Source organism: Arabidopsis thaliana, chromosome 5 (genome assembly GCF_000001735.4).
Source record: "Arabidopsis thaliana chromosome 5, partial sequence".
Lineage (NCBI taxonomy): Eukaryota > Viridiplantae > Streptophyta > Magnoliopsida > Brassicales > Brassicaceae > Arabidopsis > Arabidopsis thaliana.
Window position 1 is genome coordinate 26629962 of NC_003076.8, and position 27837 is coordinate 26657798.

The 27837-nt window shown below is 37.2% G+C and overlaps 7 protein-coding genes, 2 long non-coding RNA genes and 1 other non-coding gene across 11 annotated transcripts; 7 read left to right on the forward strand and 3 right to left on the reverse strand.

Moving 5' to 3' along the window:
• The first annotated feature begins 4313 nt into the window (after positions 1 to 4313).
• On the forward strand, positions 4314 to 5924 carry HB53 (homeobox 53). The gene is made up of 2 exons (NM_126068.3): positions 4314 to 4900; positions 5571 to 5924. Exons 1-2 carry the CDS (start codon positions 4445 to 4447, stop codon positions 5799 to 5801), a joined length of 687 nt encoding a protein of 228 aa, NP_201471.1. The 5' UTR covers positions 4314 to 4444; the 3' UTR covers positions 5802 to 5924.
• A 703-nt stretch (positions 5925 to 6627) lies between these two features.
• Positions 6628 to 8833, forward strand: AT5G66710 (Protein kinase superfamily protein). Its single transcript, NM_126069.3, has 6 exons — positions 6628 to 6913; positions 7326 to 7461; positions 7567 to 7762; positions 7835 to 7956; positions 8037 to 8192; positions 8262 to 8833. The coding sequence occupies exons 1-6, from the start codon at positions 6648 to 6650 to the stop codon at positions 8601 to 8603; spliced, it is 1218 nt and encodes a 405-aa protein (NP_201472.1). The 5' UTR covers positions 6628 to 6647; the 3' UTR covers positions 8604 to 8833.
• Positions 8829 to 10951, reverse strand: AT5G66720 (Protein phosphatase 2C family protein). Of its 2 annotated transcripts, none has more exons than NM_126070.4 (5): positions 10720 to 10951; positions 10088 to 10584; positions 9709 to 10018; positions 9467 to 9616; positions 8829 to 9341 (listed from the first exon to the last, which is right to left on the reverse strand). In NM_126070.4, exons 2-5 carry the CDS (start codon positions 10582 to 10584, stop codon positions 9054 to 9056), a joined length of 1245 nt encoding a protein of 414 aa, NP_201473.1. In that variant the 5' UTR covers positions 10720 to 10951; the 3' UTR covers positions 8829 to 9053. The 2 variants fall into 2 exon arrangements, with proteins under 2 accessions (NP_201473.1, NP_975004.1); NM_203275.1 differs by having other exon boundaries at positions 8846 to 9341; positions 9709 to 10009; positions 10720 to 10855.
• AT5G09685 lies at positions 10320 to 10565 on the forward strand. The gene has a single exon (NR_143230.1). It is a non-coding gene; the product is annotated as an other RNA (long non-coding RNA).
• A 673-nt stretch (positions 10952 to 11624) lies between the features above and the next one.
• Positions 11625 to 14777, reverse strand: IDD1 (C2H2-like zinc finger protein). Its single transcript, NM_126071.5, has 4 exons — positions 13799 to 14777; positions 13311 to 13707; positions 12952 to 13226; positions 11625 to 12659 (listed from the first exon to the last, which is right to left on the reverse strand). Exons 1-4 carry the CDS (start codon positions 13920 to 13922, stop codon positions 11953 to 11955), a joined length of 1503 nt encoding a protein of 500 aa, NP_201474.1. The 5' UTR covers positions 13923 to 14777; the 3' UTR covers positions 11625 to 11952.
• Positions 14778 to 15156: 379 nt separating this feature from the next.
• Positions 15157 to 15475, forward strand: AT5G09695. Its single transcript, NR_143231.1, has one exon. It is a non-coding gene; the product is annotated as an other RNA (long non-coding RNA).
• A 1463-nt stretch (positions 15476 to 16938) lies between these two features.
• Positions 16939 to 18770, forward strand: AT5G66740 (spindle assembly abnormal protein (DUF620)). Its single transcript, NM_126072.5, has 3 exons — positions 16939 to 17440; positions 17688 to 18029; positions 18115 to 18770. Exons 1-3 carry the CDS (start codon positions 17153 to 17155, stop codon positions 18595 to 18597), a joined length of 1113 nt encoding a protein of 370 aa, NP_201475.4. The 5' UTR covers positions 16939 to 17152; the 3' UTR covers positions 18598 to 18770.
• A 165-nt stretch (positions 18771 to 18935) lies between these two features.
• On the forward strand, positions 18936 to 23230 carry CHR1 (chromatin remodeling 1). The gene is made up of 16 exons (NM_126073.3): positions 18936 to 19120; positions 19326 to 19404; positions 19540 to 19806; positions 19908 to 19994; positions 20103 to 20449; positions 20530 to 20719; positions 20805 to 20980; positions 21113 to 21179; positions 21257 to 21446; positions 21529 to 21624; positions 21702 to 21796; positions 21871 to 21990; positions 22094 to 22213; positions 22299 to 22397; positions 22488 to 22592; positions 22684 to 23230. Exons 1-16 carry the CDS (start codon positions 19089 to 19091, stop codon positions 22906 to 22908), a joined length of 2295 nt encoding a protein of 764 aa, NP_201476.1. The 5' UTR covers positions 18936 to 19088; the 3' UTR covers positions 22909 to 23230.
• A 78-nt stretch (positions 23231 to 23308) lies between these two features.
• On the reverse strand, positions 23309 to 23380 carry AT5G66755. The gene has a single exon. It is a non-coding gene; the product is annotated as a tRNA-Glu (tRNA).
• A 265-nt stretch (positions 23381 to 23645) lies between these two features.
• Positions 23646 to 27735, forward strand: SDH1-1 (succinate dehydrogenase 1-1). Its single transcript, NM_126074.3, has 15 exons — positions 23646 to 23922; positions 24103 to 24270; positions 24365 to 24452; positions 24583 to 24729; positions 24824 to 24964; positions 25152 to 25237; positions 25313 to 25405; positions 25501 to 25564; positions 25658 to 25801; positions 25925 to 26112; positions 26221 to 26395; positions 26478 to 26648; positions 26747 to 26816; positions 26911 to 27031; positions 27123 to 27735. Exons 1-15 carry the CDS (start codon positions 23815 to 23817, stop codon positions 27261 to 27263), a joined length of 1905 nt encoding a protein of 634 aa, NP_201477.1. The 5' UTR covers positions 23646 to 23814; the 3' UTR covers positions 27264 to 27735.
• The last annotated feature ends 102 nt before the right edge of the window (positions 27736 to 27837 follow it).

The following is a 27837-nucleotide window of genomic DNA, read 5'->3' on the forward strand; positions in this document are numbered from 1 at the left end:
TTATAAATTATCTTCTCTTTTTTTTTTTTTTGTGTATTCTTGCTATATATATGCATAGATTTATTAAAATAAGAAGAAAACCCTAATTACTAAATTAACGACTGTGTTGATTTTATTACTTTCAAACTAGGGTTTGACATTGGTGCTTGGGTTTGAATCCCCATCTCACATTAATTACCACTTTTGTCTTTTGTCTTGCATCCCATATTAAGACAATAGTAAACAAATCTAGCCAAACTCCAATCCTTATCTATATATCTGTTTTCATATATAGATCTATAGGACCATAGGTTTAAAGTTAAAATGATCCATATATACTGTATACATGGCATTAAACAAACTTAAACTAGCCACATCTATCAACTTAAAGTTTATATAAGACTATACATATCGCTTAGTGGTTAAGACTTAAGAGAATACAATACCAAGCTGGTGCATGTCTCTCCTTTTTTGTTTTTTGTTTTTAGGTTTTAGATTTTTTTGTTTTCTTTTTTCTTAATTGGTTTTGTCTCTTGTTCCGGTGCTTTTCGTTTTGTTTTTATATATAATCGATCAATTCTGGTGTGAAAATGGTTTAAGAAACATGATGTTATCCAATGCGATTGACAATTAACATAAATAAAAATGTACTGGAGTTTCTTCGTTGCAAGGTGGCTAATGTATATTTGCTATAACAGGAAAAAAATGAAATCAAAGGATGCATGGAAAGGCTGGAGAACAAATTATCACCAACCATACGTTCTTTTTAGATACTGTGGATATGGGTATAGCAACCGGATATTTCCCCAAAAAAATAAAAAATCTAGCTAAGTTTTGCCAAATTAAAACAATTTCCATCACAAAAAGAAAGTAAAAACAAGAATCAAACAATGGTATAACTAGCTAAGTGCCTGTTTTTTTTTGTTCTCTCTATCTTTTAGTTAAACTTTATGGATGTTGAATTGATAGAAGTAAAGTCAACTATCTATCTCTTTAGACTATAGTAGAAGACTTTAAAACTTAGTCTGGACGAACTTTAATTAACTTTAAAACCCTTCTGTAACAAAAGGAAAAAAGAGAGCTATCTTTGTACGTTAATTCCTCGTAAACGCTCTTTGTATTCATTCATTTGTATTTTAAATATAGTTGAAAGATATATACTCTATAATAAGAATAGCCAGACATGAGAAATACTGATCAGAAGTACTCAACTTACTAAACAACCAATTAATATCAGAAAATAAATAAAAACGAAACGGTAATTAAATGAGTCAAAGAAGAGAGAATCTGGGGGGGAGGTACAGTGAGAGAGGCCCGGAGAAGGAGGGAAGGTGACAGGACACGTGGCAAAAGGAGAAGTGTGGTCCAAAGAAAAAGGAGAAACAGGGACTCGACACGTAATCCAATCAGGAAAGCATTCTCATGTGACCTCTTCACTCATTCACTTGCGTGGAACTTGTCTTTGTCACCACTTTCCCTTCCTTCGTCATTATTCTTTTTACTTCTCCTTTGCCATTTTAAATAGGCCAATATTCGTATTTGTGCAACAAAATAAATCAAATATCCAAAATAATTATTATCCTCTATTTACACATTCGTATTCGTATAAATGAAATTACATTAGTCAAAATTTCGGTTATAAATTATAATTGTGATCTTCTGTATCATTCTTAACATATTGTTATGTACAATCAGAAATAGCAAGTACCGGTTTTATTTTGGAAATACGTTCGATTTGAGATAAATATAAAACTGCAATAGCTAGGTCCATTAAATTTGAAGATGTGACGTTAGAAGAGACAAAATGATGGCCGGGGACACCGGACACACCATTTCTAATTTTACATAGTATACATGCCCAATGGAAATAGCTTTTAGTATGTGTGAGTTGTATGATGCGTCTTCCTCCAATAGTGAGAAAAGCTAATGGGGGACATATATACAACTAAAAAAAGCTTTTCTCGTTTTCATCTTCTGATTGGGTGACGAATAATCACGTTTGAAATACCCGAGAATTTACCATAAATCCGTACCTCAAAAGATTCATTTGTTGTAAAGATATATATACAGAAAGAGCTTCTTTATTTGTTATTTTTAGCTTCTTTCATATGTTATCAAAACATTGGTTTTCAAACATCTAATCCATTTGATCTATAACTAACTAACATCGACATATAATCTCTTAATTACCTTCAAGTCGTTTTCTGTTTTTTTTTAATAAAAAAATAGAGTTACGTCAAAGAATTTGACACTTTGATTCCAACTTATTATCTTTTCTTCTTTTTGTTTTTCAACCTGCAAGGAACGTCCCAGTAGATAAGTTGAATTTTATCCTCGTCCCTCTTTGAAGTCCACGTGAACTTCACGTGCATAGCCGTCACTCAATGTCGGAATACATTGTTTTTATTTTTCTTCTTCTGTGAATTATTTAGTTCTTCCTAATTATATACCTTCCCATGATTCGTGTTCGTTGCCCACACATTACTATCTCTCTTTTACTCACCTAAAAAGGCACACTATAACCTTATGTATCAAGTGACCGTTTTTTAAGATGAAAAGTGTTGACTGCTATATTTTATCATATACTATTTTAAACCAATCAGTCGTGTCAATTCTGTATATATGTTTTTTTCTCCTTTAGAAGCTAGGGTTGAACACCTTACAAATCGAAAGCAAGGCATTGTAAAAAACCACGTACCCTTCTACTAATTAAGCCTTCCACAAATTTAATATAATTTTAGTGTTCGAATGGTGATAAAGGATAGTGCAGAACATGATGCTAAAAACGAAAGCAATATATGGTTATGATAGAAGAGATTGACCAAAACATGTTGAACAAACATAATAGAATTATTAACATAACATGTGTTCAACTCATTTTATTGGTTATTTTGTGCAAGTGTGGTGTTTTAAATTTTTCTTTAAACATGCATTCCAAATTCATGTGAGCGAAGGTGTGAAAGCTTTAATGTATTTGCTGCTTGTGGCCAATCTTTAATTATTCCACCACATTATTCATTCCCTTAAATGTACTAAACAAATTGTAAGGAATATAATTTAAGGTTTTTGGTACGAAGTAATGAAGGCATGAAAGCGTTTATGTCTTTGCTCCTTATGGCCAATCTTTATCCTCCCGTTGTTGTGTCTCAAACTCGGAACCTTAACTTCCTCCTTGATCAAGAAATACTAGTTCAACTATAACAGACGTATATATAATTCTCATACACCAAAATAGGACCTTAATCTCAAAGACCTGCAACGTCGATGATACGTAAGTTGTCTTGTGTCAACACATTACATGATAATCTATGGCTGAAGAAATTTCGTTAAAATGGTACAAAGAGAAGGGTTTAAAAATATGTTTCGTATACGTACAAAGTAAATTAAAGCAGGCTATGTTCAATTAATCGCATGGTGTGGAATATTATAACACTGTTGAAGACGACAAAATAGAGTACAATGTTTAAATATAAAGAAAGAAAACTCGGGAAGATTCGTGGTTATAGACTCCTAGTCACTGGTGTAAAATAATAATCTATAGGAAAGATGGGAAAAAGAGGAGCACACTGCTTTTCAAAGGAAAATGAGTGGTCTCGAGCTCCGAAAACAAAGAAAAAATAACCTACAAAATTGACTAATTAACAGTAAAAACTAAAATAACCAAAGACAAAGACAGTTTATGTTATATTATACATATATACCCAATAGTTATCCACAAATGATCGGATCGCTTGTTTACTACTTCCTCCAAAATTTGGTCATCTTCGGGATCCACACCACGTCTCTTGTCCAGAATTGTCGTCAGCCACCTTATTTTTATGTTTACTTATTCTGATGGGATGCGACAATGTTTTCGTTACATGAAGTTCTTAAAAATATCTGATCAAAAAGAATGAAGCTCTTAAATATTTTGAAACATAACCAACAAACATTTCTTTTATATAAAGTTAAAATGAAAATTTTAAACATCCAAAAATTTCCATCAAATATATCTTGCCTTAACAAAACAGATACATGTTTTCTTGTTGGATAAATTATTTCATAATTTGGATCAAGTGAAACAAAATGTTTCTCCACTTTTAACTACGTTTGTACATTGTGCAAAAATCTAGAGAACAAGTATATCTGGAAGAAATGTAACCATGCAAGTGTATTCTCTCATTTAGGGTAAGTACATCCCATTAAACATAAAAATAGAAAAGTATATGTATATCCAATTCGTCTCATACATGCATACCACACAATTAATGATTCTTTATTCAATTACATCTTTTTACATAAAAACAGATGGCATAAGTGTAAATAAAGGGAAAGACGACCCAAGAATAAGGGGTCACAGTCGTTGAGGTTATAAAAAGCATCTCATAGGACTCAACCTCACCAAAGTCATATCCTATTGCATCACTCTCCTTTAAACACAGTCAGAGAAAACAGCAACTCTTGTCTGAAAAACTAGAGAGAGAAAATGGATCATGGTAGGTTAATGGATGATCAAATGATGCTAGGCTCTCAAGTGTACCCCTACACGACCCAACCCCAAAATTCACACTGCATCATCGTTAACCAGATCGATGGAGGCGAAGAATCAAAACCGGTGAAGCGGAGGAGGAAGAGGAGGAGTAAAGGTTCATCAGCCACCAACGAAGAAGACGTGGCGGAGATCGGAGGGATGTTGAGGAAGAGGAAGTTGACCGATGAACAAGTGAACATGCTCGAATATAGCTTCGGGAACGAGCATAAGCTGGAGTCAGGGAGGAAGGAGAAGATCGCCGGAGAGTTAGGTCTTGACCCGAGACAGGTGGCTGTTTGGTTCCAGAACCGCCGTGCACGTTGGAAGAACAAGAAACTAGAGGAAGAGTACGCCAAACTCAAAAACCACCACGACAACGTCGTACTCGGCCAATGCCAACTCGAGTCTCAGGTATAAATTTTATGTTTTTTCACTATAAAACAGAGTAAATTTGGTGATTCTTAATTTCATGTTGCTTGTTTTTTCGAAAGATGAGTAATTTTATCCGTTCTTAGATAATTAACATATAGTTTATTCGTCAATTAGTATATTTTGAGTATTTATTACACATATGTGAAATGTAGTTGAATCGAATTTTACAACTAGTGAAAATCCGGTAGCTAGCTAAAAAACACATGTTTGGGACCACACCACAAATATAATAAAGTGGGATATTTCGTCATCTCATTCTTATCCACCATTAAAAAAAAAAAAAAAGTTCCGTCCGTACAATCTCAGTTGGGCTCATGAGTGGCCCATTTACAGTTGCCCACTCATTTAATGCCACGTAAAAAACCCTTCTCTGCATTTGGGCTGACATGCCAGAAAATATCCTCCTCATTTGATGAATAACAAAATTAATTTATAACAATTTTTTTCTTTTGACATTAACTTTGCATTGTATTAAAACACTATTTATTTCACTGAATTGGTAGTAAAATATATCTTTTTTTTTTGGTTAACAAAATTACTCTTATTTTTGTTTATCTAGGTACTAAATAAGAGTTTTATATAAGATTTTCTTCTTCACATAGTGATTAACTATGGTATTAACTAATGATGTATTTTTTTGCTGTTGTAGATATTGAAACTAACAGAACAATTGAGTGAAGCTCAAAGTGAAATTCGAAAACTGTCGGAACGACTTGAAGAAATGCCAACCAACAGTTCAAGTTCATCGCTTTCTGTTGAAGCCAACAATGCACCAACTGATTTCGAGCTTGCCCCGGAAACTAATTATAACATCCCGTTTTATATGTTAGATAATAATTATTTACAAAGCATGGAGTATTGGGATGGTTTGTATGTATAATCAGTTTATCAACTAAATATCTCGTGCTTTATTGATGCAACTCATGTTATTATAAGTAATGTAGAAATAGGTGTTGGTGAAACGGTTGTAATTATGTGTTGTTTTCAGTATTTATTTTAATATATTACTTTGTTTATTATCACTTTGCTTCTTCTAGTTCCATATATATAAATCTTTCAAAAAAAAAAAAGGTAACATATATTGATATTTGCTCATTTATCATAAGATATTATTAATGTTCAGTATACAATTAATTAGTTACCAAACAGTTGTTATTTATATCCAGCCGACATAGAAACTCTTGATTTCATTACTCAAATAGCTTATTCAAGAATTTATTAAAAATCCTGTATAGATAAAGTTCCTTAATTGTCAACCAGATTAAGTTGTTATTAAAGATGGAGGTAGAACGAATTTATTAGATCTAGATATTTAAAGGACTAAGATAAATTTATGTAATCTACTAATACATTCATGTTAATTTATCAAATTAATCATTATCAGAACAAAACCTACCACAATTATTATAGTTTCTTCCTTCATAAATCTTTATATTGGTCAACAATCTTCATATATAAGTTTATCTATATTACAGACGCATATTACAAAAAAAAAGAATAGAAATGAAATATGTTTGAATTTGTTATTTCGTAGACGATATTATAATAAAGTCTTTCCTTATTTTCCCTCCAGTTCCACATCGAGAGCCCTTTTTGAAAAATATTACTTTTTCAGAAAAGCCCTCTTATTTTATAGAGTTAACAGAAACACCCCAAACATTTCGGGTGTATAAATATAGAGCGTCACACTTTTTACTCAGCGTCGTCTTCATCGCTCACTCCAGAAATGAGACCTCGCGGGTATCAACGAGCTCCGTCAATGCAGAAACCAACAGATTATCCGACGGATAAGACGCTTCATCCGAATTACCCATTTCTCATGTCCTCTCATGGTCTCAAGTCCTTTGAATCGGACGACGAAGACGACGACTCCGACTCCTCCAACGATCAATTCGCTTTCACTATCAACACAGAGTTGCTTGTCGATGTCAAAGACATATCTATAGGGGACTTCATCGGCGAAGGTTCATCATCTACTGTCTACAGAGGATTGTGGGTTTCTCGTTTCTCAATCTCCTACTTCGAAATTGCTTCTGGGTTTGGTGCAAAAATTGCAGATTTTGTTTTCCTGTTTATCCTTTCTTGATTTCGGTATTTATTCGAAGAGTATAGGTTTCAGGGTATATTGGTGATTTAATTTTGGGTTTAACCTTGAAATTTGGAATCTTTCATGCTGGTTAGTGTTAGGTTTTGTCACTCTTAGGTTTATGTAGTCTCAGCTCTAGTGTTTCCTACACAATGCCTCAAAAAAGGATTAATGTTACAGAGAAACCATGAATTACAATAAGAAGGAAGATTCTGATGTGGGTGTTTGAATGAGTAATCTTTGTATTGTGGCATACTTGTTACTGATTTTTGGAATTTGGATATGGGTTAAAGAACATTTCTTTATCCATGATTATAGGTTCAGGAGAGTTGTCCCTGTGTCTGTGAAGATATTCCAGCCTAAAAGAACATCTGCTTTAAGCATTGAGCAGAGGAAGAAGTTTCAGAGAGAGGTTTTGCTGCTTTCCAAGTTTAGACATGAAAACATTGTGCGGGTAATATTGGAGCCTTTGATGTTTTGTTTGTTTTCATATGTTAGCAGCCTTATCTCGTTGGTCGTCGATGGTATAATATCCCTAATGGGATCCTTTTGATGACAGTTCATTGGGGCGTGCATAGAACCAAAGTTGATGATAATTACTGAACTCATGGAAGGCAATACTCTTCAGAAGTTTATGTTGAGTGTTCGTCCAAAGCCTCTTGATCTGAAGCTCTCCATTAGCTTTGCGTTGGATATTGCTCGGGGAATGGAGTTCTTGAATGCAAATGGCATTATTCACCGAGATTTGAAACCAAGTAAGTTAAACTGAGACATCACGAAAAGAGGAATCAAGATTTGTGAATTGAAGAAGATTGGTTTTTGTGCAGGTAATATGCTCTTAACAGGTGATCAGAAACATGTAAAGTTGGCTGACTTTGGACTTGCTAGAGAGGAGACTAAAGGTTTCATGACCTTTGAGGCTGGTACATACAGATGGATGGCTCCAGAGGTGGGTGTTTCTAGTTTCTTGTTACTTAATTAGGTTTAAAATCTTTTCTTGGTTTGTTAACTTGTTTGTTTGTTTCTCAGTTATTCAGCTATGACACGCTTGAAATTGGCGAAAAGAAACACTACGATCATAAGGTGGACGTTTACAGTTTCGCCATTGTTTTCTGGGAGTTACTTACCAACAAAACCCCATTCAAAGGAAAGAACAACATCTTTGTAGCTTATGCTGCCAGCAAAGTAAGTAAGCCACAATTTCAACTCAAAATCACAGGAACATGAATTGATTAAGTCCTTTAATATCTGCAGAACCAGAGACCAAGTGTGGAGAATCTTCCAGAAGGCGTTGTTTCTATCCTGCAATCATGCTGGGCAGAGAATCCTGACGCTCGTCCTGAGTTTAAAGAAATTACATATTCACTAACAAACTTGCTCAGAAGCTTAAGCTCAGACACTGATGCTACTTCATCCAATAGCAAAGCCAATATAGCTACCGAGGATTCAACAAGCAGTCTGGTTCAAGAACGTGTTGTCTGTGATTGTCCCGGACTAAAGATGAGCAAGACGAAGAAGCTGAAGAAGAAGACGAATAAACTGATGAATATGATCGTCCCTTTTCTCAAGATCTTCAAAAGTTGTATGTCCAAGTGATGGAAGTAGAAACTCTCTGGTAAAAGATAAAAGGTATAGCAATACGAACTCGACAGAGTAAAACGAAAGAAAAAATGGTTAGGCTTTGTGCTTTGTTCTTTTTTGTTTGGTATTTCAACAATTTATGTTGAAAAATAGTATGCCAAACTAATTAGTGTACGGAATCGAAGAATATGTGGTATAAATAATAGAATCATCATATAATTTACTCTATGAACCATGATTATTCTATCGTGTTTTTTCACCTAAGTAAACACAATTAGATTCACGTTTCATAACTTAGCTAAACTATATTTTGATTCCGTGAAAAATACACATTTAATGACCTCCTGAGGACTTTTAATACCGTAACAAGTTTTTCAAAAAAACACAACAAAAAATAAAAGAAAAGGTATCGTCAGATTTTGGCGGGATTGGACCGTTTAAACAGAAGATCATCAATTTGGTCTCTTAAGATGAGGTGACGTAAGAAACGACGGCAGTGATGTCATCAAGCTTTCCTCCGTAATACCTGTAGCCAGCCTCCTGAGCCGCAGTTGCGAAAGGGCTCTGCCGTTTTTTGTCGACTGCTCTTTGACGTGCCAACTCTGCAATCTTCTGAGCTGTGCCTTTCGGGTCTAAACCGGCCCTCACCGAGCTAACCACCACTCCTGTGATCTCTTCATTGTATAAATTATCATACACTCCATCTGTTCCAGCGACAATGACATCTCCAGACTGAACATCAATTGTGAATACCTGATTCATATAACCACACCAGCGTGTTCAATTCAATCCGTATAACCCGAACCACAACTGAAAAGTGTATTCAAAATGGTCTTATTAAGCTTTGATAATAGGAAGAATACGCCTTTGAAACTGACCTGACCGGAGCTAGGGACGTCGGCACTGTTCCCACTCTCTAATTGATAAGTGAAGTTGAATCCATGCTGCTGAACCGGAGACTGAAACACCGTGGTTCCCTCTCTAACCACCGTGAATCCACTGTCTCCGAGATTAATGGCGTGTAATCCCTTGCACAAGGAGAACAAACACTCTTCAACAGACGGTTCTAAGAAATACAGTTGTTGTTCATTCACAAACAAAACTCTGTGAGCTAACTAACCTTATCTTTTAAAACGATGATACAAGCCGTGGAGGAGCCTTTGGCTTTGGTTTGAGAATGTGCTTTCTCTAACACCACTAAAGGGTCGATAGAAGAACCTTTATGCTGTTCTTGAATTGCAGATACTGAATAAGACATAAGCTCACGCGAAAACAGTCCCGCATTAACACCAACCTCAGCCCAACCGCCAACTCCATCTGCAACTCCAATAGCTTGTTCTTCATCGCAGATAAAGTGAGCGTCTTCTCCACCTGTAGCTTCCTTTTCAGGATGCGGGAGATAACATGACCCCGACACTAGCCTAAGACTCCTACTCAAAATATCAAAACATTGAAACCAATTGGTAACAAAAAGATTAAGAAAGTGTAAAAGAACTTACTTAAGAGATGTAGTAGTAGTTGGTGGTGACTCTTGAGAACCACCGTTAAGAGAAGACAGCTCATGAGCCGGTCCAACCGAGAAACAAGCCATAGGAGAAGTATGAACACTCTTAGACAATGTCCCAAAGAGTGCACGACTCTTTTCTAGCGGATCAACAACAGAATAGTGACAAACCAATCGGTTCTTCATCATTCCCCCTCTCTTCCCAAGTCTCATGCTAGCTACAGGACAATTAATAGTGAAGCTACCACCACTAGAACGCTTCTTAGTGAAGTCTAAGCCATTTGAACAAGTAGTAACCAAATCATCCAAACAAGCGTCTCCAAACACTGGCAAAGAACCAGAAGCAGCCATGGCTTGACGAAACCGAGAACTATCAGAAAACAATCTCCTTTGACCCGAATTGGAGAAGAAGCTCTTACTTTTCCCAGCAACGATTCTTTGAAACCCAAATTGAGAAACTGGGTTTAATCTCGAGAGAGCAGTCGCTGACATCTGAATCAATAATAATCAATAAAAGGAAAGATTTTTACCAAAACTGAACAAAGCTACACCAAAATCAACAGACTATAAAACGAGCCCTTAATCATTACCCACTTCAAATACTTGAGATAAGAGATAAACTATTACCGGATTCTTCACTAGTCAGGGCTTTTTCCGTCTTCTTCTTCGCCGGAATTAGGTTAGAGAAGAGAGGAAGGAATATATAAAGATCTCTTGTTTCCGCTACCTACCTGCAGCTGCGAGCTCCTCCGTAAAACTCATTAGCCGATGAGGGCAAAATCGGAAACTTAACTTGTTTCTTCGTGTTCAGTTTTCGATGTCTGAAATTTCTCAGCGAAATTAAAAAATACTAAGAGATAATAATTTAATGGTCTTGGACTTGACATTTAAGGCCCAATAGTATTAAGCTTGTGGACTTGAGTAGTCTTCAGCATAATGACTAATGAGCTTAAAATATCAATGGCCTATTAAGAAAGAAACATTTCACAATCAACCCCAATAGGCTTCTCTCTTCTTGCTTACTGTACACAACCAATTTTATTTTCTTAATATTGAAAACTACACGATCATTGCTCGAGTCCAAGCATATCAATATTGATCAAATGATAAAGTCACACTAATCATAGTTACTGATTTCTGTTAAACTTCCGATTTTGTAATACAGTAAATATGATGTGGGTAAATAAATTATCTTGCTCTCCAAAATAAAATACAAAATAGTGCCTTTGTGGGTTGAATTGTCATGATAATTCTATCACTATAATGGACCTACGTAGCGATTGAAACATCAAAATCCAAAATCTTTGGTCGATTCTCCAATCAAATCACACTGGTCAAGTCTCAAATTATCTGGCCAAATTGAGACTATTTTTAGTTCTGCAAGTTTTTAGACAAATATCACCACCTTCCAAAAAATTTATCACTTTTGGGAGAAGTCAATTCAATCTCATCTACGAATTGTTCCCATTAATGCAAAAATTCGATTCAGCGTTTTAAGACAGCAAGCAACACCCAATAATAGAAACTTCAAACCCCATTGATTGTTTTCACATGGTAGAGACTTCCATCAGAACTAGACCAAGATTTGTAACCATCTGTAATAATTTAGCTGTCATGTCACAACCCGAGTTCAAATTATCTCTCAAAGTACAACATGTGAGTTATAATAAACCACACACCAAAAAAAAAACAATATATTTTGTTGTTGTTGCTAGGAGATTTATGTACTTGAGAGAAAACCCACTTGGGAATAAAACTAAAGCTTTCACTAAAACAAGATACCAAAACATCTAAAACCTGAAACAAACTTGATGAACTATATACTACACTGGTCTACTACGTTCATGCCTTTTGTCTCTCTTACGAACTTCTTCCAATGTCTTTGCCTGAAAACTCCCCTGATCCAAACAGATCGATTCCACCTCCACCACCTATAGAAGTTAACAGAGCAGACAATCCACCTCCGGTATTACCACCATTACCAACAGCTCTTCCTAATCCAAGAAAGTCTAGTGTCGTCTGTTTCGGACCAAACACCGATGAATTCCCCATCATGAGCTCTTTTAGACCCGATCCGCTACCACCGCTGCTACAAGGTAGTCCAAGTCCAAGACCAGGAGCTAATGACAATGCATCATGATTGCTGAGTTCCATAGATGAAGAAGTAGTTGAAACTATGCCTAACCCGCGAAGCAACGAACCTCCTGATCCCGTGGAACCCATTTGTGCAGCTTTTTGGAGCAATGCAGTAGCTGACATTGCCGGTTGAGGAGGGAGAGGAGTTAGGAAATGTGGCGGATCTCGTATTGTTGGTCCGAACAAAGAAGGGTTCGTCGAGAGACAGAGAGAGATGGGTTCCATGGAGGACGATGGTGCGAATAGACTTGGAGAAGCGGTTGAGGAAGCATATAAACTAGGCGAAGCTGTTGATGATACAAACAAACCTGCGTATCCACCATTGTTGTTACTGTGATCATTGCTTAGATCCGATGAGCTAACATTGAACCCGATCGTTCTTGAAGCTTCCTCAATAATGACTTCAGGATGATTGTTGTTTTCTTGAGATTCTACAAACAAAAAGAGATGATGAGTCATGGACATAAACTTTGAGGCTTTAATTATAATTAATGGATACATTATAGGCTTAGCTATGGAAGACGACGAACACGATTCAGTTTTTTAGCAGACATCAGAAATATAACGGCGCTACAGACAAAACCAACTAAACTCCAAGTTCACCGACCAGTTTACAGTTGGATTATTTTAAAGAGTTCTTGTTTCGGTTAGAGAATTGATAAATTGTTACATGTAGCGATTTTGCCACATTTTGCCATCAAACAGAGAGTTTGTATTATGTACCTGGAGAATTCTGAATCGGCAAAACAGAGGAAGATATGATTTTGACAGACTCAGTCTCAACCGAAATAGCCGGTGCCGGAGCTATAGCAACCGATGGCGGAGAAGAAGGCGGTAATGACGGAGAAGACTCAACAGCTGCTGGAGATTTTTGCTCAATTTCAGGATTCTTCCTAGTGACAGTTTCTGGATAAAGTTTCTTGCTTTGAGTATGATTCTTCGCACTCTCTTCAGCCAAGGCATCACAAAAGGCTCTATGCGTTATAAAGCTATCTCTCCTGCAACAAAACCCAATCCACAAGTTAGTAAAATCCATAAGAAAGATCAAACCTTTGAATATGTTTATAACAATTTGTCGCCACCTAGAAAACAGAGTTCCACAATCGCATTTATACTCCTTGGTGCCACAAATCTTCGAATGAGCTTTCCAATCTGATTGAACAGCATACTTCTTAGAACATTTCTCACACTTCCATTTCTTCTCGCCGTGTTTCCGACAAAAGTGTTTCTTGATTCCAGTAAGATCTCCAAGAGCACGTGAAGGGTCATGATGAACACAGCCAGAAACAGGACAAACATAAACCTTCTTCCTCACTTCTTTAGTCGATCTCTGTCGAAGTTTCCATGGAAGATTGTGACCACGACGATGAAGCTGAAGATTCTGGTCACGTTGAAAACCTTTGTTACAGATTTCGCAAACGAATCGATTCGTTGCCATAAGTGTTTTAGGTGACAAAGCTATCACTTCAGCGTCTGGATCTGAATTTAGACAATCAGTGAGAACAACTAAAAACAGAAAATTTCAAACTCAAAAAACAGAAAAAAAAAAGTTTGGATTTTTGAGAAGTACCAGGCATTCCAGGAAGATTCCGTTTCTTCTTCCCGACGGATTTAGGAGTTAGATTTTGGTTTCCGGTCGATGAGACGCTTGCATCGCCGGAAACTGTAGAGGAATTATCTAAATCAACCGGCATGTTTCAAAGATACTAAATTCCAATCTTTGAACACAAAAAGGAAGAAGCAAATCTCAGCTCAGCTCAATCTAGGGTTTATCATCCTCCTCCTACTCTGTTTAGTCTCTCTTTCTCTCTCTCTTCTTCAGCTACCAGTCAATCTGCTTTTCGTAAAAATCTCCTTTTCCCCTTTCCGCCACCAAACTTTTCTGATAACTCACTCTCTGACCTCTCTTCTTCAAAAAGATTTAAAACCCCCAAAAGAAAAAGAAAAAAAATCAAAACTTCATTACCCAAGAAATCTCTTAATCATTTAACCCAGACTCTCTCTTCTCCACACGCATCTTTTATCCACCGTCCACCGATCTGATCCAACGGCTGAGATTTCACCGGAGACGAGTTATCCTTACTACTTCCGGCTTGTTTCTCTCTGAAGAATCACCGGAAAAAAAAATAAGGCGGCTTGTGTGTGAGACTTTGTGTGAAAGCTTCAACCTTTTTTTTCTTTTTCTTTGGCTTGTCCAAGAAAAAGGAGCCTTCTTCTTCTTTTCTCTCTCTGGAGACAATTATACTAATTTTTTTCTCTCAACTTTTCACCCTTTTTTTTTTGTTAACAAACATTTTTTATACATAATTGTGTCGACTTTCAAGTTCCAAGTATCTAAATCTGTATTTTGGACTCCCATGCAAATAATTAAAATAGAATAATCTTTTTGTAGATTTTAAATTGAAAACGGTGTAGAAAGGTTAAAAGCACCAAACAAAACGAGTAAATAGATATTGTAATAATTTTTTCACCTTTATGGAAAAGATTATATCATAGACGATGTACACAGATGAAAATTAGAAAATGGCATGTGAATATATGCAGTACCCAATGAATGCAATATCAGGTTTGTATTATTTTTCTATTGTATCTCTACATGTTACGTAATCAAACGATCAAGTAATTTATTAATATTGTCGATGGCGTAGAAATTATAAATTTATTTTATGTCATTGTTTACTATATAGATTTTGAGCTAAACGACTTATTTTGTCAAAAGATATATCCGTGTTTGGTTTAAGATTGGGTTTTAGTATTTCCAATATTAATCTAAATTCTTAGCTTATGAACATGTCAATAAACAAAAAAATTATTTTACTGTCACTGTCCTTAGACGGGGACAAAGGAGGGTATTACCGTCGCGTTGTCGGACCGTAAAATAATTAACCAAATTTTGTTGTTGAACGAATAACATTTTTTACTGTGGGAATTTGTCGTGTAGCATTACGTTCGAAATCGCAATTTGTTTTCTTCTTTGTGGGTGTATATTTCTGGTTAACGAAACTATAACCCAATTTAATGCAATGTTCGTCTGTTTTTGTTGACTTTGACCCTTTTTTGGTAATATTCGTTCAGCTTTTGTTTTAACGTTTTCATTGCCTTGTAGGCATCTGAGAAGCTCAGATTCTGACACGTGTCTTTTGTTATCTGAATTTGCATCCGTTGGATAAACATGACGCTGACAGGTGGATTGAAAAGTAACCAGCTTGGATTTCTGTGTATATGTTACACCGCCACTTCCCTTAATTTCTTCGTTCTTAGTTAAAATAAAAAAGGTTTAATTTATGAGTAAAAGTATGTAAAACGACAACGATTACTATAAGAATTAAAATTTATCTTTGCTTAGTAATTTGCACTTAAGATTGGATTCAAATTTTGTAAAAAGCGAATGTTACATATATGTCCATTGAAAAAATTGCATTTGACTTTACAAGCATTGAAATTAATTAATTTGGGACCCCTTTTTTTGTTAGTTTCAAAGGAAGAATTATTTTAGGCTGAGATGGGTCCCTCCATAAACTCACTATTCTGCCAGCATACAAATTCCTTAACATATGGTCCAAATAGCAGTTCCAACCACTAGTATCCAATAATAATCTGAACAAATTATCTTTCTTTTTTTTTCCTGATAATCTTGTATTTGTTTGTTCAATGAGCTTAATACGTATATTAGTTATGACTTATAACTAAATACTTTGACTCACTTGATCCGTACACATTGATTTCGTTTATTCAAATCCGAACAACGTAATGATCTTTTTGGGCCGAGTTATTTGTATTCTCAACCTGAGTCCAACCATGCTTTATGGGCTTTTCTGTTTATTTATGCATGTAAAGTTTATAATGCTTGCAAATAACCACATATTGTATGAATGTAATTACTATGATTTAAGGGCACTGCTTTTCTGTTTTCACGTTGTTTTCGAAATTGCTATTGCGTGTGATATCTGTGTTGGACCAATTATTGAAAAGGACAAGGCTGACTCTGGTTTTTAATGAGTAGTCCCCATGGGAGTTATGTTCATTTACCACACATTTTTTTGTATAGTATAGTATGAGTTTTTATTTGATATCTTTTATCTTCGGAAAATAAATGGTTCAAATTGTTTGTCTAAAAATGCACACATGAATATCTTGTGGTCTCACACAATTGTAGGAAACAAATTAATATTTGTTGCGAAAATAATGTTATTATTTTATCATACGAAATCCTAGAGAAAATGGTGGCAAAAGAGGCAAAGACTAAACTAATGAATTTAAAATATGAAAATGATGGAATGACTGGTTTACCAATATTACAGTATATTGTAATTTTATAAAAACGAATCCTGAAGAAGAGGGCAAACCCCAAGACCACGCAAATCAGTCTACAAATATGAAAATTTCCAATAACTAGAAAAACATGTGCATTTATCTTTTTCCATCATTCGGATTTTTACAATGGAAATTTTGACCACTGAGCGCAAGTGTTATAGTATTTTATTATTATCCAATATTAATATCATTATTCGGATCCATGCATTCTATATAACTATGTCCACCATCTTACTTGTGTCTATGTTGCAACTTCAACGTCGTATATATATAGGGATTGTTGTCACGAATACAATGCTAATTAAGGAAGATTGTGACTTCTCGGAAAATTTAGAACTAATTAAGAGTGGAACTAAAATGCCAATGAAAATAGCCTAAATCAAAGGAGAACCACAAATATAAATTGGAAGACCTTAAAAAACAATTAAACGAGGACGAAACAAATTTTGGAATCATCAATTATACGAAAAAAAGAAGAAAGAAAAAAGAGGTTTCATGAATCACAGTAGTGCTGACAATCTTCGAACCATTTGTGGGTTTCATACAATCGATCACCAATAGAACAAAAGAGAAACAGAGGAACAGAAAGAATAGAAGGAGTGGGAAGTGTATGAGGAAGCTGTGTCCGAACATAGACAAAGACGATGGTCTGGAGACGGTGTTGGAAGTTCCGATACCGGAGGAGATGTTTTCCGGTATGGGCAACAACGTTGCACTTAGGTGGCAAAATATGATGACGTGGATGAAAGCTCAAACGTCTGATAAATGGTCGCAACCGCTTATCGCCGCTCGTATCAACGAGCTCCGGTTCCTTCTCTACCTCGTTGGCTCGCCTCTTATACCTCTCCAGGTTCAAGTCGGTCACTCTGTTCATAAGCCCGTCAAAGATTGCTCCATTGTAAGTCATTCAAAATCAATCCTTATGAAAACATAACAAAGATGTTGAAAATATGATTCCTCTTTTTTTTTTCTTTTTTTCTTTTATGATCAAAACCCAAAAAAGTCATTACCCTGCTTCGTAAGTATTCAACATAAAGTTGTTAATCCATGTGTTGTACTCTGCAAGTCTGCATTACATTATTCATCGTACACAGAGTCATCAACTTCAGTTTCATTGTTTTTTTGCTTATGAATTACGATTGCAGCAAGCTTCAACGGCGAAATACATTGTACAGCAGTACATAGCAGCGACGGGAGGACCACAGGCGTTAAACGCCGTGAACAGCATGTGCGTCACGGGACAAGTGAAGATGACGGCGTCGGAGTTTCATCAAGGAGATGATTCGGGCGTTAATCTAAAGAGCAACGACGAAATGGGTGGTTTCGTTTTATGGCAAAAGGATCCAGATCTTTGGTGTTTGGAGCTCGTCGTCTCCGGTTGCAAAGTGATATGTGGAAGCAACGGTCGGCTTTCATGGCGACATTCCTCTAACCAGCAAACTCCGGCGTCTACCGGAACGCCAAGACCTCTCCGCCGGTTTTTACAGGTCCAATCCGGTTATTGATTTTTTTTTTGATGTAATGTCCGGTTCTCAAAATGTTGAACCGGTGGTTTATTTATTGTTTGAGCAGGGGTTAGATCCTCGTTCGACGGCGAATCTGTTTCTTGACGCAACGTGTATCGGAGAGAAGATAATCAACGGTGAGGATTGCTTTATCTTGAAACTGGAGACGAGTCCGGCGGTTCGAGAAGCTCAAAGCGGTCCGAATTTTGAGATAATTCATCACACGATATGGGGTTATTTTAGTCAAAGATCGGGACTTTTGATTCAGTTCGAAGATTCGCGGCTTTTGAGAATGAGGACCAAGGAAGACGAAGATGTCTTCTGGGAGACTAGTGCTGAGTCGGTGATGGATGATTACCGATACGTTGACAATGTGAACATCGCTCACGGCGGGAAAACATCGGTCACGGTTTTCCGGTACGGTGAAGCGTCGGCGAATCATCGGAGACAGATGACGGAGAAGTGGAGGATAGAAGAAGTTGATTTTAATGTTTGGGGTCTCTCCGTTGATCATTTTCTTCCTCCGGCCAATTTGCAGATCGAAAAATGATTTAGCTTTTTATTAAAAATATTGTTATTCGTTTTTAGCCGATATCATAACTTTTTGAGATACATTATCAACACACTCGTGCAACTGAGATATTCTTGACACAATTTTTGCATTTGAAATTGGCAATTTTGTACTACTCATATAGTTTGAAGCTTCAATTCACTACAAAGGTTATTACTAATTGTGTCGACAAATCCAGCAGATTTAATAATGCCCATTCCATTAAATGTTTTTTAGTTTAATAATAGGATGATCATATGACCAAAATCGTAAATAAGGGTTAGGGGTAAACCTGTCATTTCAAGCTTCCCGCCCATGGGCGCTACTCCCAATTTAATAAAAAATAAGAAAATAGGCGTAAATATGAGAGTGTGTTTTTTCAATATACCCTCGGTTTTGAATTTGCTCTCAAAAGCGACGGAGACGACTGTTTGGCTCGGTGATTTCTCCCGCCGTTTGGGTTTTTCTTACCGGAATTTCCTTCTCCTTCGATGGTTAGTCTGCGCTCCAGAAAAGTTATTCCGTAAGTCCCTCCACCTTTCCTTTTCATTTCGTTATTTCCGGCGATTTTCTAGGTCCTTAACGCTCTCGAAATCGCTCGCTGTTCTTGGTGGTTTTTGGTTCCCTCTCTGCGTAATTTTGTTTGTCGTGTTTTTGGATTATATTCTCTGACTATTGGTCTCACTGTTGATTTATCATTTCTCGATTTTGGATTTTTGGACTCTTAGGGCTTCGGAAATGGTCAGCGACGGGAAAACGGAGAAAGATGCGTCTGGTGATTCACCCACTTCTGTTCTCAACGAAGAGGTTTGTTCTATGTTCTACTATTTTGCCTTCGTAGTGTGGTTGCTTTGTGAAACTTTGTGTGTTACTCTTTGTTTCTTTAAATCTGGGGTGTTCTGTAAATGGGTCCTTTTTGGTCCTTTTTTTCTGAATGTGAAGGAAAACTGTGAGGAGAAAAGTGTTACTGTTGTAGAGGAAGAGATACTTCTAGCCAAAAATGGAGATTCTTCTCTTATTTCTGAAGCCATGGCTCAGGAGGAAGAGCAGCTGCTCAAACTTCGGGAAGATGAAGAGAAAGCTAACAATGCTGGATCTGCTGTTGCTCCTAATCTGAATGAAACTCAGTTTACTAAACTTGATGAGCTCTTGACGCAAACTCAGCTCTACTCTGAGTTTCTCCTTGAGAAAATGGAGGATATCACAATTGTAATCTTCTTTATTTCTTTCTTCTTTGTGGTTTCTCACTTTTCGAATGGGAGTCATTATTCTTAGTTTGAACAACTTGTGGGTGAAATTTGTTTTGCTAGAATGGGATAGAAAGTGAGAGCCAAAAAGCTGAGCCCGAGAAGACTGGTCGTGGACGCAAAAGAAAGGCTGCTTCTCAGTACAACAATGTTGGTTCCATTTATATAATTTTCAACTACTATGCATGATCTTGTATATATTGTTTTTTCTGCTTGTTTGAGAAAGTAACTTACTTGGATGCTTTTTTCTTCAATCAGACTAAGGCTAAGAGAGCGGTTGCTGCTATGATTTCAAGATCTAAAGAAGATGGTGAGACCATCAACTCAGATCTGACAGAGGAAGAAACAGTCATCAAACTGCAGAATGAACTTTGTCCTCTTCTCACTGGTGGACAGTTAAAGTCTTATCAGCTTAAAGGTGTCAAATGGCTAATATCATTGTGGCAGAATGGTTTGAATGGAATATTAGCTGATCAAATGGGACTTGGAAAGACGATTCAAACGATCGGTTTCTTATCACATCTGAAAGGGAATGGGTTGGATGGTCCATATCTAGTCATTGCTCCACTGTCTACACTTTCAAATTGGTTCAATGAGATTGCTAGGTACTCTCATGGCCATATGTGTTTGTATAGATCCAATGCTTTGGGGTTTCTGTTGAAAGTTTTCTTACCTTTTCCATTAGGTTCACGCCTTCCATCAATGCAATCATCTACCATGGGGATAAAAATCAAAGGGATGAGCTCAGGAGGAAGCACATGCCTAAAACTGTTGGTCCCAAGTTCCCTATAGTTATTACTTCTTATGAGGTTGCCATGAATGATGCTAAAAGAATTCTGCGGCACTATCCATGGAAATATGTTGTGATTGATGAGGTAAATTCCGAGATTGGTCAATGTACTAGGCTTTGAAGATCAAGATGATCTCTCTAACTGATAATTTTGTTCTTGTATATTATAGGGCCACAGGTTGAAAAACCACAAGTGTAAATTGTTGAGGGAACTAAAACACTTGAAGATGGATAACAAACTTCTGCTGACAGGAACACCTCTGCAAAATAATCTTTCTGAGCTTTGGTCTTTGTTAAATTTTATTCTGCCTGACATCTTTACATCACATGATGAATTTGAATCATGGTACAAACATGGTCCTTTTCTACTATTATCCCTAACTAGTCTTCTTTTTTTTTTTTTTTTTGTTAACACTGGTGGCAGCTTTTTGACATTTATTCCTTTCTTAGTATCTAACTGATAGATGAGTCTCTACAGGTTTGATTTTTCTGAAAAGAACAAAAACGAAGCAACCAAGGAAGAAGAAGAGAAAAGAAGAGCTCAAGTATGTACAATTATATCAATTTTCCTTTATTTCTTTGATTGTATTTATGTCTTATGCTAAGGGTACATCTTGTCTAGGTTGTTTCCAAACTTCATGGTATACTACGACCATTCATCCTTCGAAGAATGAAATGTGATGTTGAGCTCTCACTTCCACGGAAAAAGGAGATTATAATGTATGCTACAATGACTGATCATCAGAAAAAGTTCCAGGAACATCTGGTGAATAACACGTTGGAAGCACATCTTGGAGAGAATGCCATCCGAGGTACATGATCTATTTTTTTTTTTTAATACTTTGTTTAATTATGTCATTTTCTGCATTGATTTGTTCATCCCCTATACTTCAGGTCAAGGCTGGAAGGGAAAGCTTAACAACCTGGTCATTCAACTTCGAAAGAACTGCAACCATCCTGACCTTCTCCAGGGGCAAATAGATGGTTCATGTATGTCAGTTTCTTTTAAGAAACGTAAGAAAAACTTCTGTCATACTGTTCTGTCTAATTGTTTCATTTCGTGACAGATCTCTACCCTCCTGTTGAAGAGATTGTTGGACAGTGTGGTAAATTCCGCTTATTGGAGAGATTACTTGTTCGGTTATTTGCCAATAATCACAAAGTATGTTTCACAAACCCATGGCTCGTAGCTCATTTCCCTTTGAGAACTTCTCTGATCCATTTGCTGATGACCAGGTCCTTATCTTCTCCCAATGGACGAAACTTTTGGACATTATGGATTACTACTTCAGTGAGAAGGGGTTTGAGGTTTGCAGAATCGATGGCAGTGTGAAGCTGGATGAAAGGAGAAGACAGGTTTCACCTGTGCTTATGCTGCTTTTGCGTTGCTTTTAAGCAATATTCTGACCAAATATTATAACCATAAGGTCTCTCTCTCTCTCTCTTTGCCTTGAAACAGATTAAAGATTTCAGTGATGAGAAGAGCAGCTGTAGTATATTTCTCCTGAGTACCAGAGCTGGAGGACTCGGAATCAATCTTACTGCTGCTGATACATGCATCCTCTATGACAGCGACTGGGTAATCAAATCAATTAATTTATTTTCTTTGAAGGAAAATCTTTCTCTTTCGTGTTGTCTCCAACTGTGTTTTGTCTGATCTCCAGAACCCTCAAATGGACTTGCAAGCCATGGACAGATGCCACAGAATCGGGCAGACGAAACCTGTTCATGTTTATAGGCTTTCCACGGCTCAGTCGATAGAGGTAAAACTCTTTGTTGTTCATATCAATCAATCTTAACTTCAAACCATTGAGATTGTTGCCTCATGAGATTGGTTTATGACATTTGCTCAGACCCGGGTTCTGAAACGAGCGTACAGTAAGCTCAAGCTGGAACATGTGGTTATTGGCCAAGGGCAGTTTCATCAAGAACGTGCCAAGTCTTCAACACCTTTAGAGGTTTTAACTTCTCTTAAAGCTCAATCCTTTTTAGATACACTTATTATCAACAAAATCTCCTATTGACAGCTTGAACCAAACTAACACACAGGAAGAGGACATACTGGCGTTGCTTAAGGAAGATGAAACTGCTGAAGATAAGTTGATACAAACCGATATAAGCGATGCGGATCTTGACAGGTTACTTGACCGGAGTGACCTGACAATTACTGCACCGGGAGAGACACAAGCTGCTGAAGCTTTTCCAGTGAAGGGTCCAGGTTGGGAAGTGGTCCTGCCTAGTTCGGGAGGAATGCTGTCTTCCCTGAACAGTTAGGACACATTAATAAGCCAGGCCTTGAAACCACTTCTGTGTTTTTTTTTTTTTTTTCCGGAACATGATCGGTTACTTTTGGCTGGGAGGATTTAATTATTAGAGGGCTCGGAAGTTTTTGTAAGTTAAAGAACTCACTTAAAACCCTGAAAACATGACAGTTAATGGTGATTAGCTCTCAATGTGATGAAAACAATTGGCCCTCTGATTTTGCTGTTGCGGTAATATTATGACTTGTGTACGTTTATAGTCTTTGTAGTCTGCAATTTTGGCATTGAGCTATTTCTCACGAACTTATGGGATCTTATGTTTTGGATTTGGGATTTGTTAACTTATATGATTAGGCTCAATAGTTTCACAGAATATTAAAAACTTGAGTAGGGTTTAAAAAAGAAGCAAAAAGCTCCGATGCCGGGAATCGAACCCGGGTCTCCTGGGTGAAAGCCAGATATCCTAACCGCTGGACGACATCGGATTTGTTGATGTCTATTCTTGTAAATAGTAAATATTTAGTTTTATCGGTTTTGCATCTAATGGACTAAAACATGAACACGAGACGCCGACAAGAATGAATGGGGCAGGCACCAAACATTTGGGTAAAAGTATGCAGTGGGGTATTATTGACAATTTGACCATTACAAGAGCTAATCTTAGGGGGTTTTAGTTAGTAAAGCAAACCCGGTTTAGGAGTAAATATGGAGTGAGAATAGGGGTAATTAAGGGAATTTAAGAGAAGTCATCATCGTTTTCCATTTTTCTTATTTTAAGCGCCTCGGTGGCTATCTCTCACTCCGTTCGCGTCTTCCTCTTAAAGGAAACCTCCTCTACGCGAAATTCGTATTCTCTCATTTCTTCTACGGAGATTTGCATCGAAGAAACTGACTCGCTTGTGGAATCAACAACAAGACGATGTGGCGCTGCGTCTCTCGTGGCTTTCGAGCTCCTGCTTCAAAGACCTCTTCACTCTTTGATGGCGTCTCTGGATCTCGCTTTTCCAGATTCTTCTCCACTGGTTCTGTATGATCTCTCTTCCTTCTCCTTCCGTTTTGTTTATTTTCTAATTCGATCTTATGTAATTCACGAATCATAGTTTTATCCGCCATTCAAATGCGTTAGTAGTCGAGCAAATTGTTGAAAATCGGGGAAAATTTTGATCGATTTGTTTTGTGGTGTTTATTTTGGTTATCTGTTGAGTAGACCGATACGAGATCCTCTTATACGATAGTGGATCACACTTATGATGCGGTTGTGGTGGGAGCTGGTGGTGCTGGTCTTAGGGCGGCGATTGGGTTATCGGAGCATGGCTTTAACACCGCTTGCATTACTAAGCTTTTCCCCACAAGGTCACATACTGTTGCTGCTCAGGTATTTTTCGTTACTAATCTCCTTATACTGTCGATTTTTAAATATAGTTTTGTTTCTTTTTGATTGAGATTATGTTGTCGAAAAAACTGTCAAGGGTGGTATTAATGCTGCACTGGGAAATATGTCCGAAGATGACTGGAGATGGCACATGTATGACACTGTCAAAGGAAGTGACTGGCTAGGTAATCTTAGTCTTCCTTTTGTTTCTTCTCTTTTTTTAGTGAAATGTTTTTTTTTGCTTTTTGTAGCTCTTATGTGATGTGGTTTAGTGAATTGATTAGTGAGTTCTTTCTTGTTTATTTCTTTGTGTAGGTGATCAAGATGCTATCCAGTACATGTGTAGAGAGGCACCAAAAGCAGTCATTGAACTTGAGAATTATGGGCTGCCTTTCTCTCGTACTGAAGAAGGGAAAATTTACCAGCGTGCATTTGGTGGTCAGAGTCTTGACTTTGGAAAAGGTGAGTTGTCTGATGTCTTGCTATTATTGATATTCCTATTTACTTTGTTTTTTAATAGGTCTCTCATATTGGCTTTCCTATTTTTCTGCTTCAGGTGGTCAGGCCTATCGTTGTGCTTGTGCTGCGGATAGGACTGGTCATGCTCTGTTGCATACTCTCTATGGACAAGCTATGAAGCATAACACACAGTTCTTTGTTGAATACTTCGCCTTGGATCTGCTCATGGCTAGTGATGGTAAGTTAATCAAAGTTATTCTCCTTTTACTGTCGCTTCTATTAGTATTTGCCAATTTGGTGGAGGGGTGATGTCAGTAGAATTCAGAACTAGTAGTTGATTTTATGAGGTGGTTGGATGGATCTTATTGATCGATTTAAGGGAAAGCGACTTTGAAGTTAATGCAACATTTCTATCTGATATGCAGGCAGTTGCCAGGGTGTAATTGCACTAAACATGGAAGATGGAACATTGCATCGTTTCCGTTCTTCTCAAACAATTTTGGCAACTGGGGTGAGCTAGTTTCTATATGATACGATTTTTTGCAATAACGAAAATATGCTCACCTGGTGGCTAATGTTTTTCCAGGGGTACGGCAGAGCATACTTCTCTGCAACCTCAGCACATACATGCACAGGGGATGGAAATGCAATGGTTGCACGGGCCGGTCTTCCACTGCAGGTTTTCCACCTGTTTCGTTTTTATTCAAAATTGTGTATGATGTATTTGTCTGTAATTTGTATGCTAATAATCTTATATTTAATAAATTTATGCAGGACTTGGAGTTTGTTCAATTCCATCCAACTGGTATATATGGGGCCGGATGTCTCATCACCGAAGGTTAGTATCATGTTCTCACATACTCGAATTTGTTTGCAATATAAAATTTAATGTGTTTTTCACAAAAAAAATTTGGTGTTTAAACAATTGCAGGATCTCGAGGTGAAGGTGGTATCCTTAGAAACAGTGAAGGTGAACGTTTTATGGAACGATATGCTCCTACAGCCAAGGATCTTGCATCAAGAGATGTTGTCTCCAGATCCATGACTATGGAAATCAGGGAAGGTCGTGGTGTAGGTATGTTCCACTGAAAACTACTTCTTATTTTCAGAGTGAACTCTCATTACATGATATGCTTTGATATTGTGATCAGTCTAGTTTGATTCTCACCCTGGACAACTTTTTGCTGATATCTTCCAGGACCGCATAAGGATCATATCTATCTCCATCTGAATCATCTTCCTCCAGAAGTTCTAAAAGAAAGGCTTCCTGGAATCTCTGAGACCGCTGCCATCTTTGCTGGTGTTGATGTTACCAAAGAGCCAATTCCTGTCTTACCCACGGTTCATTATAACATGGGTGGTATCCCAACAAACTACCATGGCGAGGTAAGAATAAGAAAAGTCATTTAAGAAACTTTGCTGAAATTTGTGTGGAGTTAAGCATGAGATGGATTAGAAGCCTAGCTCTGAAAGTTATTCTGTTAAATCCTGCAGGTAGTTACCATCAAAGGCGATGATCCAGATGCAGTGATTCCTGGGCTAATGGCTGCTGGGGAGGCAGCTTGTGCATCTGTTCATGGTGCCAACAGGCTTGGTGCAAATTCACTGCTCGACATTGTCGTATTTGGTCGTGCTTGTGCAAATAGGGTTGCAGAGATAAGCAAACCAGGTTAGTCTTTTTTGAGGACTGCTGTTATTATAAAAGATAAGTCTCTTCTGATCATTTTTTTTTCTTTATTCGATTGGTGCAGGGGAGAAACAGAAACCTCTTGAGAAGGATGCGGGTGAGAAGACTATTGCATGGCTGGACAGGTTGAGAAACTCAAACGGGTCTCTACCTACTTCAACTATCAGATTGAACATGCAGAGGATTATGCAGAACAACGCAGCTGTGTTCCGCACGCAAGAAACATTGGAAGAAGGTAAACAGTGATCTGAACTTGTTCTGCATTTATTTAATTCTCTCACCTGCAACTGCAATCCATTTTCTTTACAATTTATTACCGTGAAACAATCACAGGTTGTCAGTTGATTGACAAGGCCTGGGAAAGTTTTGGGGACGTCCAGGTGAAAGATCGGAGTATGATATGGTAAGACAGACTCTATTCACATGGGATTGATTATCACACTGTTATAAAATCTGGTGAACTCTTGTTAATCTTGGAAACTATGAATAAAATGCAGGAACTCGGATTTGATAGAGACATTGGAACTGGAGAACCTTTTGATAAACGCATCCATAACAATGCATTCAGCAGAAGCACGAAAGGAAAGCAGAGGAGCACATGCTCGGGAAGACTTCACGGTTTGATTCCTTGCTCAGCTTTTCCACAATGATTGATTATCCCATAATGATGAAACCATAACGTAGTATAAATGAATGCGTGTGTATGCAGAAAAGAGAGGATGGAGAATGGATGAAGCATACATTGGGATATTGGGAAGATGAGAAAGTGAGATTGGATTATAGGCCTGTTCACATGGACACTCTCGACGATGAGATCGACACTTTCCCTCCCAAAGCTCGTGTCTATTGATCGAGCCCATGTTTTTATTTTATCTGTTATCGGAATAATAATAATAATCAGGAACCCCCCAAAAAAAGGGAATTAGGAGAAGAAGACGGAGTTATGAGCTGATGGAGCACAAAGGACTGTTCTGAAACTGGGTTTACGTTTTACACCAGAAACGATGAAAATAAATTGATAGAAAGAGGAAAAAACACTACAATTCTTATTTTCTTTATCAGTTCCTGAAATTGTTACATTCTTTGTTACCTGTTAATTACGCCTTGGTGATATTCATTTTTTTTTTTTAAATCAAAATGTTCGAATTCCGTATCGACCGTGAAAGTTATTTTGCGGTGATAATAGGTATCAGAACACGAGATACAATTTTGAGTTGTGACCATTAGAAAAACAAAATTTGGGTTGTTTTTTCTTGTCTGAACAAAATTTTATTTTAGGTAAATTCGGATCAGTCAAGGCATTTTTTAGGCCTACAAGTGGGGGTAATTTCAAATATTTTTGTTCAATATTTGCGTATCTGAGCGAGTTTTAGATTGGTCCGATCGTCGTCGCTAGATGATAATGTTGGCCGTAGAAAATGTGA

What these genes read in the sequence shown, in the direction of transcription:
- AT5G66740 (NM_126072.5), top strand. Translation starts at nt 17,153, where the DNA reads ATGAGGAAGCTGTGTCCGAACATAGACAAAGACGATGGTCTGGAGACG. An exon ending in CCGTCAAAGATTGCTCCATT is followed by an intron (nt 17,441 to 17,687) that starts GTAAGTCATTCA and finishes TTACGATTGCAG; the next exon opens with CAAGCTTCAACGGCGAAATA. An exon ending in CTCTCCGCCGGTTTTTACAG is followed by an intron (nt 18,030 to 18,114) that starts GTCCAATCCGGT and finishes TTGTTTGAGCAG; the next exon opens with GGGTTAGATCCTCGTTCGAC.
- SDH1-1 (NM_126074.3), top strand. Translation starts at nt 23,815, where the DNA reads ATGTGGCGCTGCGTCTCTCGTGGCTTTCGAGCTCCTGCTTCAAAGACC. An exon ending in AAAGATCGGAGTATGATATG is followed by an intron (nt 26,817 to 26,910) that starts GTAAGACAGACT and finishes AATAAAATGCAG; the next exon opens with GAACTCGGATTTGATAGAGA. An exon ending in ATGCTCGGGAAGACTTCACG is followed by an intron (nt 27,032 to 27,122) that starts GTTTGATTCCTT and finishes GTGTGTATGCAG; the next exon opens with AAAAGAGAGGATGGAGAATG.
- CHR1 (NM_126073.3), top strand. Translation starts at nt 19,089, where the DNA reads ATGGTTAGTCTGCGCTCCAGAAAAGTTATTCC. An exon ending in AATATGTTGTGATTGATGAG is followed by an intron (nt 20,720 to 20,804) that starts GTAAATTCCGAG and finishes TGTATATTATAG; the next exon opens with GGCCACAGGTTGAAAAACCA. An exon ending in AAGAGAAAAGAAGAGCTCAA is followed by an intron (nt 21,180 to 21,256) that starts GTATGTACAATT and finishes CATCTTGTCTAG; the next exon opens with GTTGTTTCCAAACTTCATGG.
- IDD1 (NM_126071.5), bottom strand. Translation starts at nt 13,922, where the DNA reads ATGCCGGTTGATTTAGATAATTCCTCTACAGTTTCCGGCGATGCAAGC. An exon ending in TGTGGAACTCTGTTTTCTAG is followed by an intron (nt 13,227 to 13,310) that starts GTGGCGACAAAT and finishes GTTTTGTTGCAG; the next exon opens with GAGAGATAGCTTTATAACGC. An exon ending in GCCGATTCAGAATTCTCCAG is followed by an intron (nt 12,660 to 12,951) that starts GTACATAATACA and finishes TTTTGTTTGTAG; the next exon opens with AATCTCAAGAAAACAACAAT.
- HB53 (NM_126068.3), top strand. Translation starts at nt 4,445, where the DNA reads ATGGATCATGGTAGGTTAATGGATGATCAAATGATGCTAGGCTCTCAA. An exon ending in AATGCCAACTCGAGTCTCAG is followed by an intron (nt 4,901 to 5,570) that starts GTATAAATTTTA and finishes TTGCTGTTGTAG; the next exon opens with ATATTGAAACTAACAGAACA.
- AT5G66720 (NM_126070.4), bottom strand. Translation starts at nt 10,584, where the DNA reads ATGTCAGCGACTGCTCTCTCGAGATTAAACCCAGTTTCTCAATTTGGG. An exon ending in ACTACTACTACATCTCTTAA is followed by an intron (nt 10,019 to 10,087) that starts GTAAGTTCTTTT and finishes TATTTTGAGTAG; the next exon opens with GAGTCTTAGGCTAGTGTCGG. An exon ending in ACGTCCCTAGCTCCGGTCAG is followed by an intron (nt 9,342 to 9,466) that starts GTCAGTTTCAAA and finishes TATATGAATCAG; the next exon opens with GTATTCACAATTGATGTTCA.
- AT5G66710 (NM_126069.3), top strand. Translation starts at nt 6,648, where the DNA reads ATGAGACCTCGCGGGTATCAACGAGCTCCGTCAATGCAGAAACCAACA. An exon ending in TCTACTGTCTACAGAGGATT is followed by an intron (nt 6,914 to 7,325) that starts GTGGGTTTCTCG and finishes CCATGATTATAG; the next exon opens with GTTCAGGAGAGTTGTCCCTG. An exon ending in GACATGAAAACATTGTGCGG is followed by an intron (nt 7,462 to 7,566) that starts GTAATATTGGAG and finishes TTTTGATGACAG; the next exon opens with TTCATTGGGGCGTGCATAGA.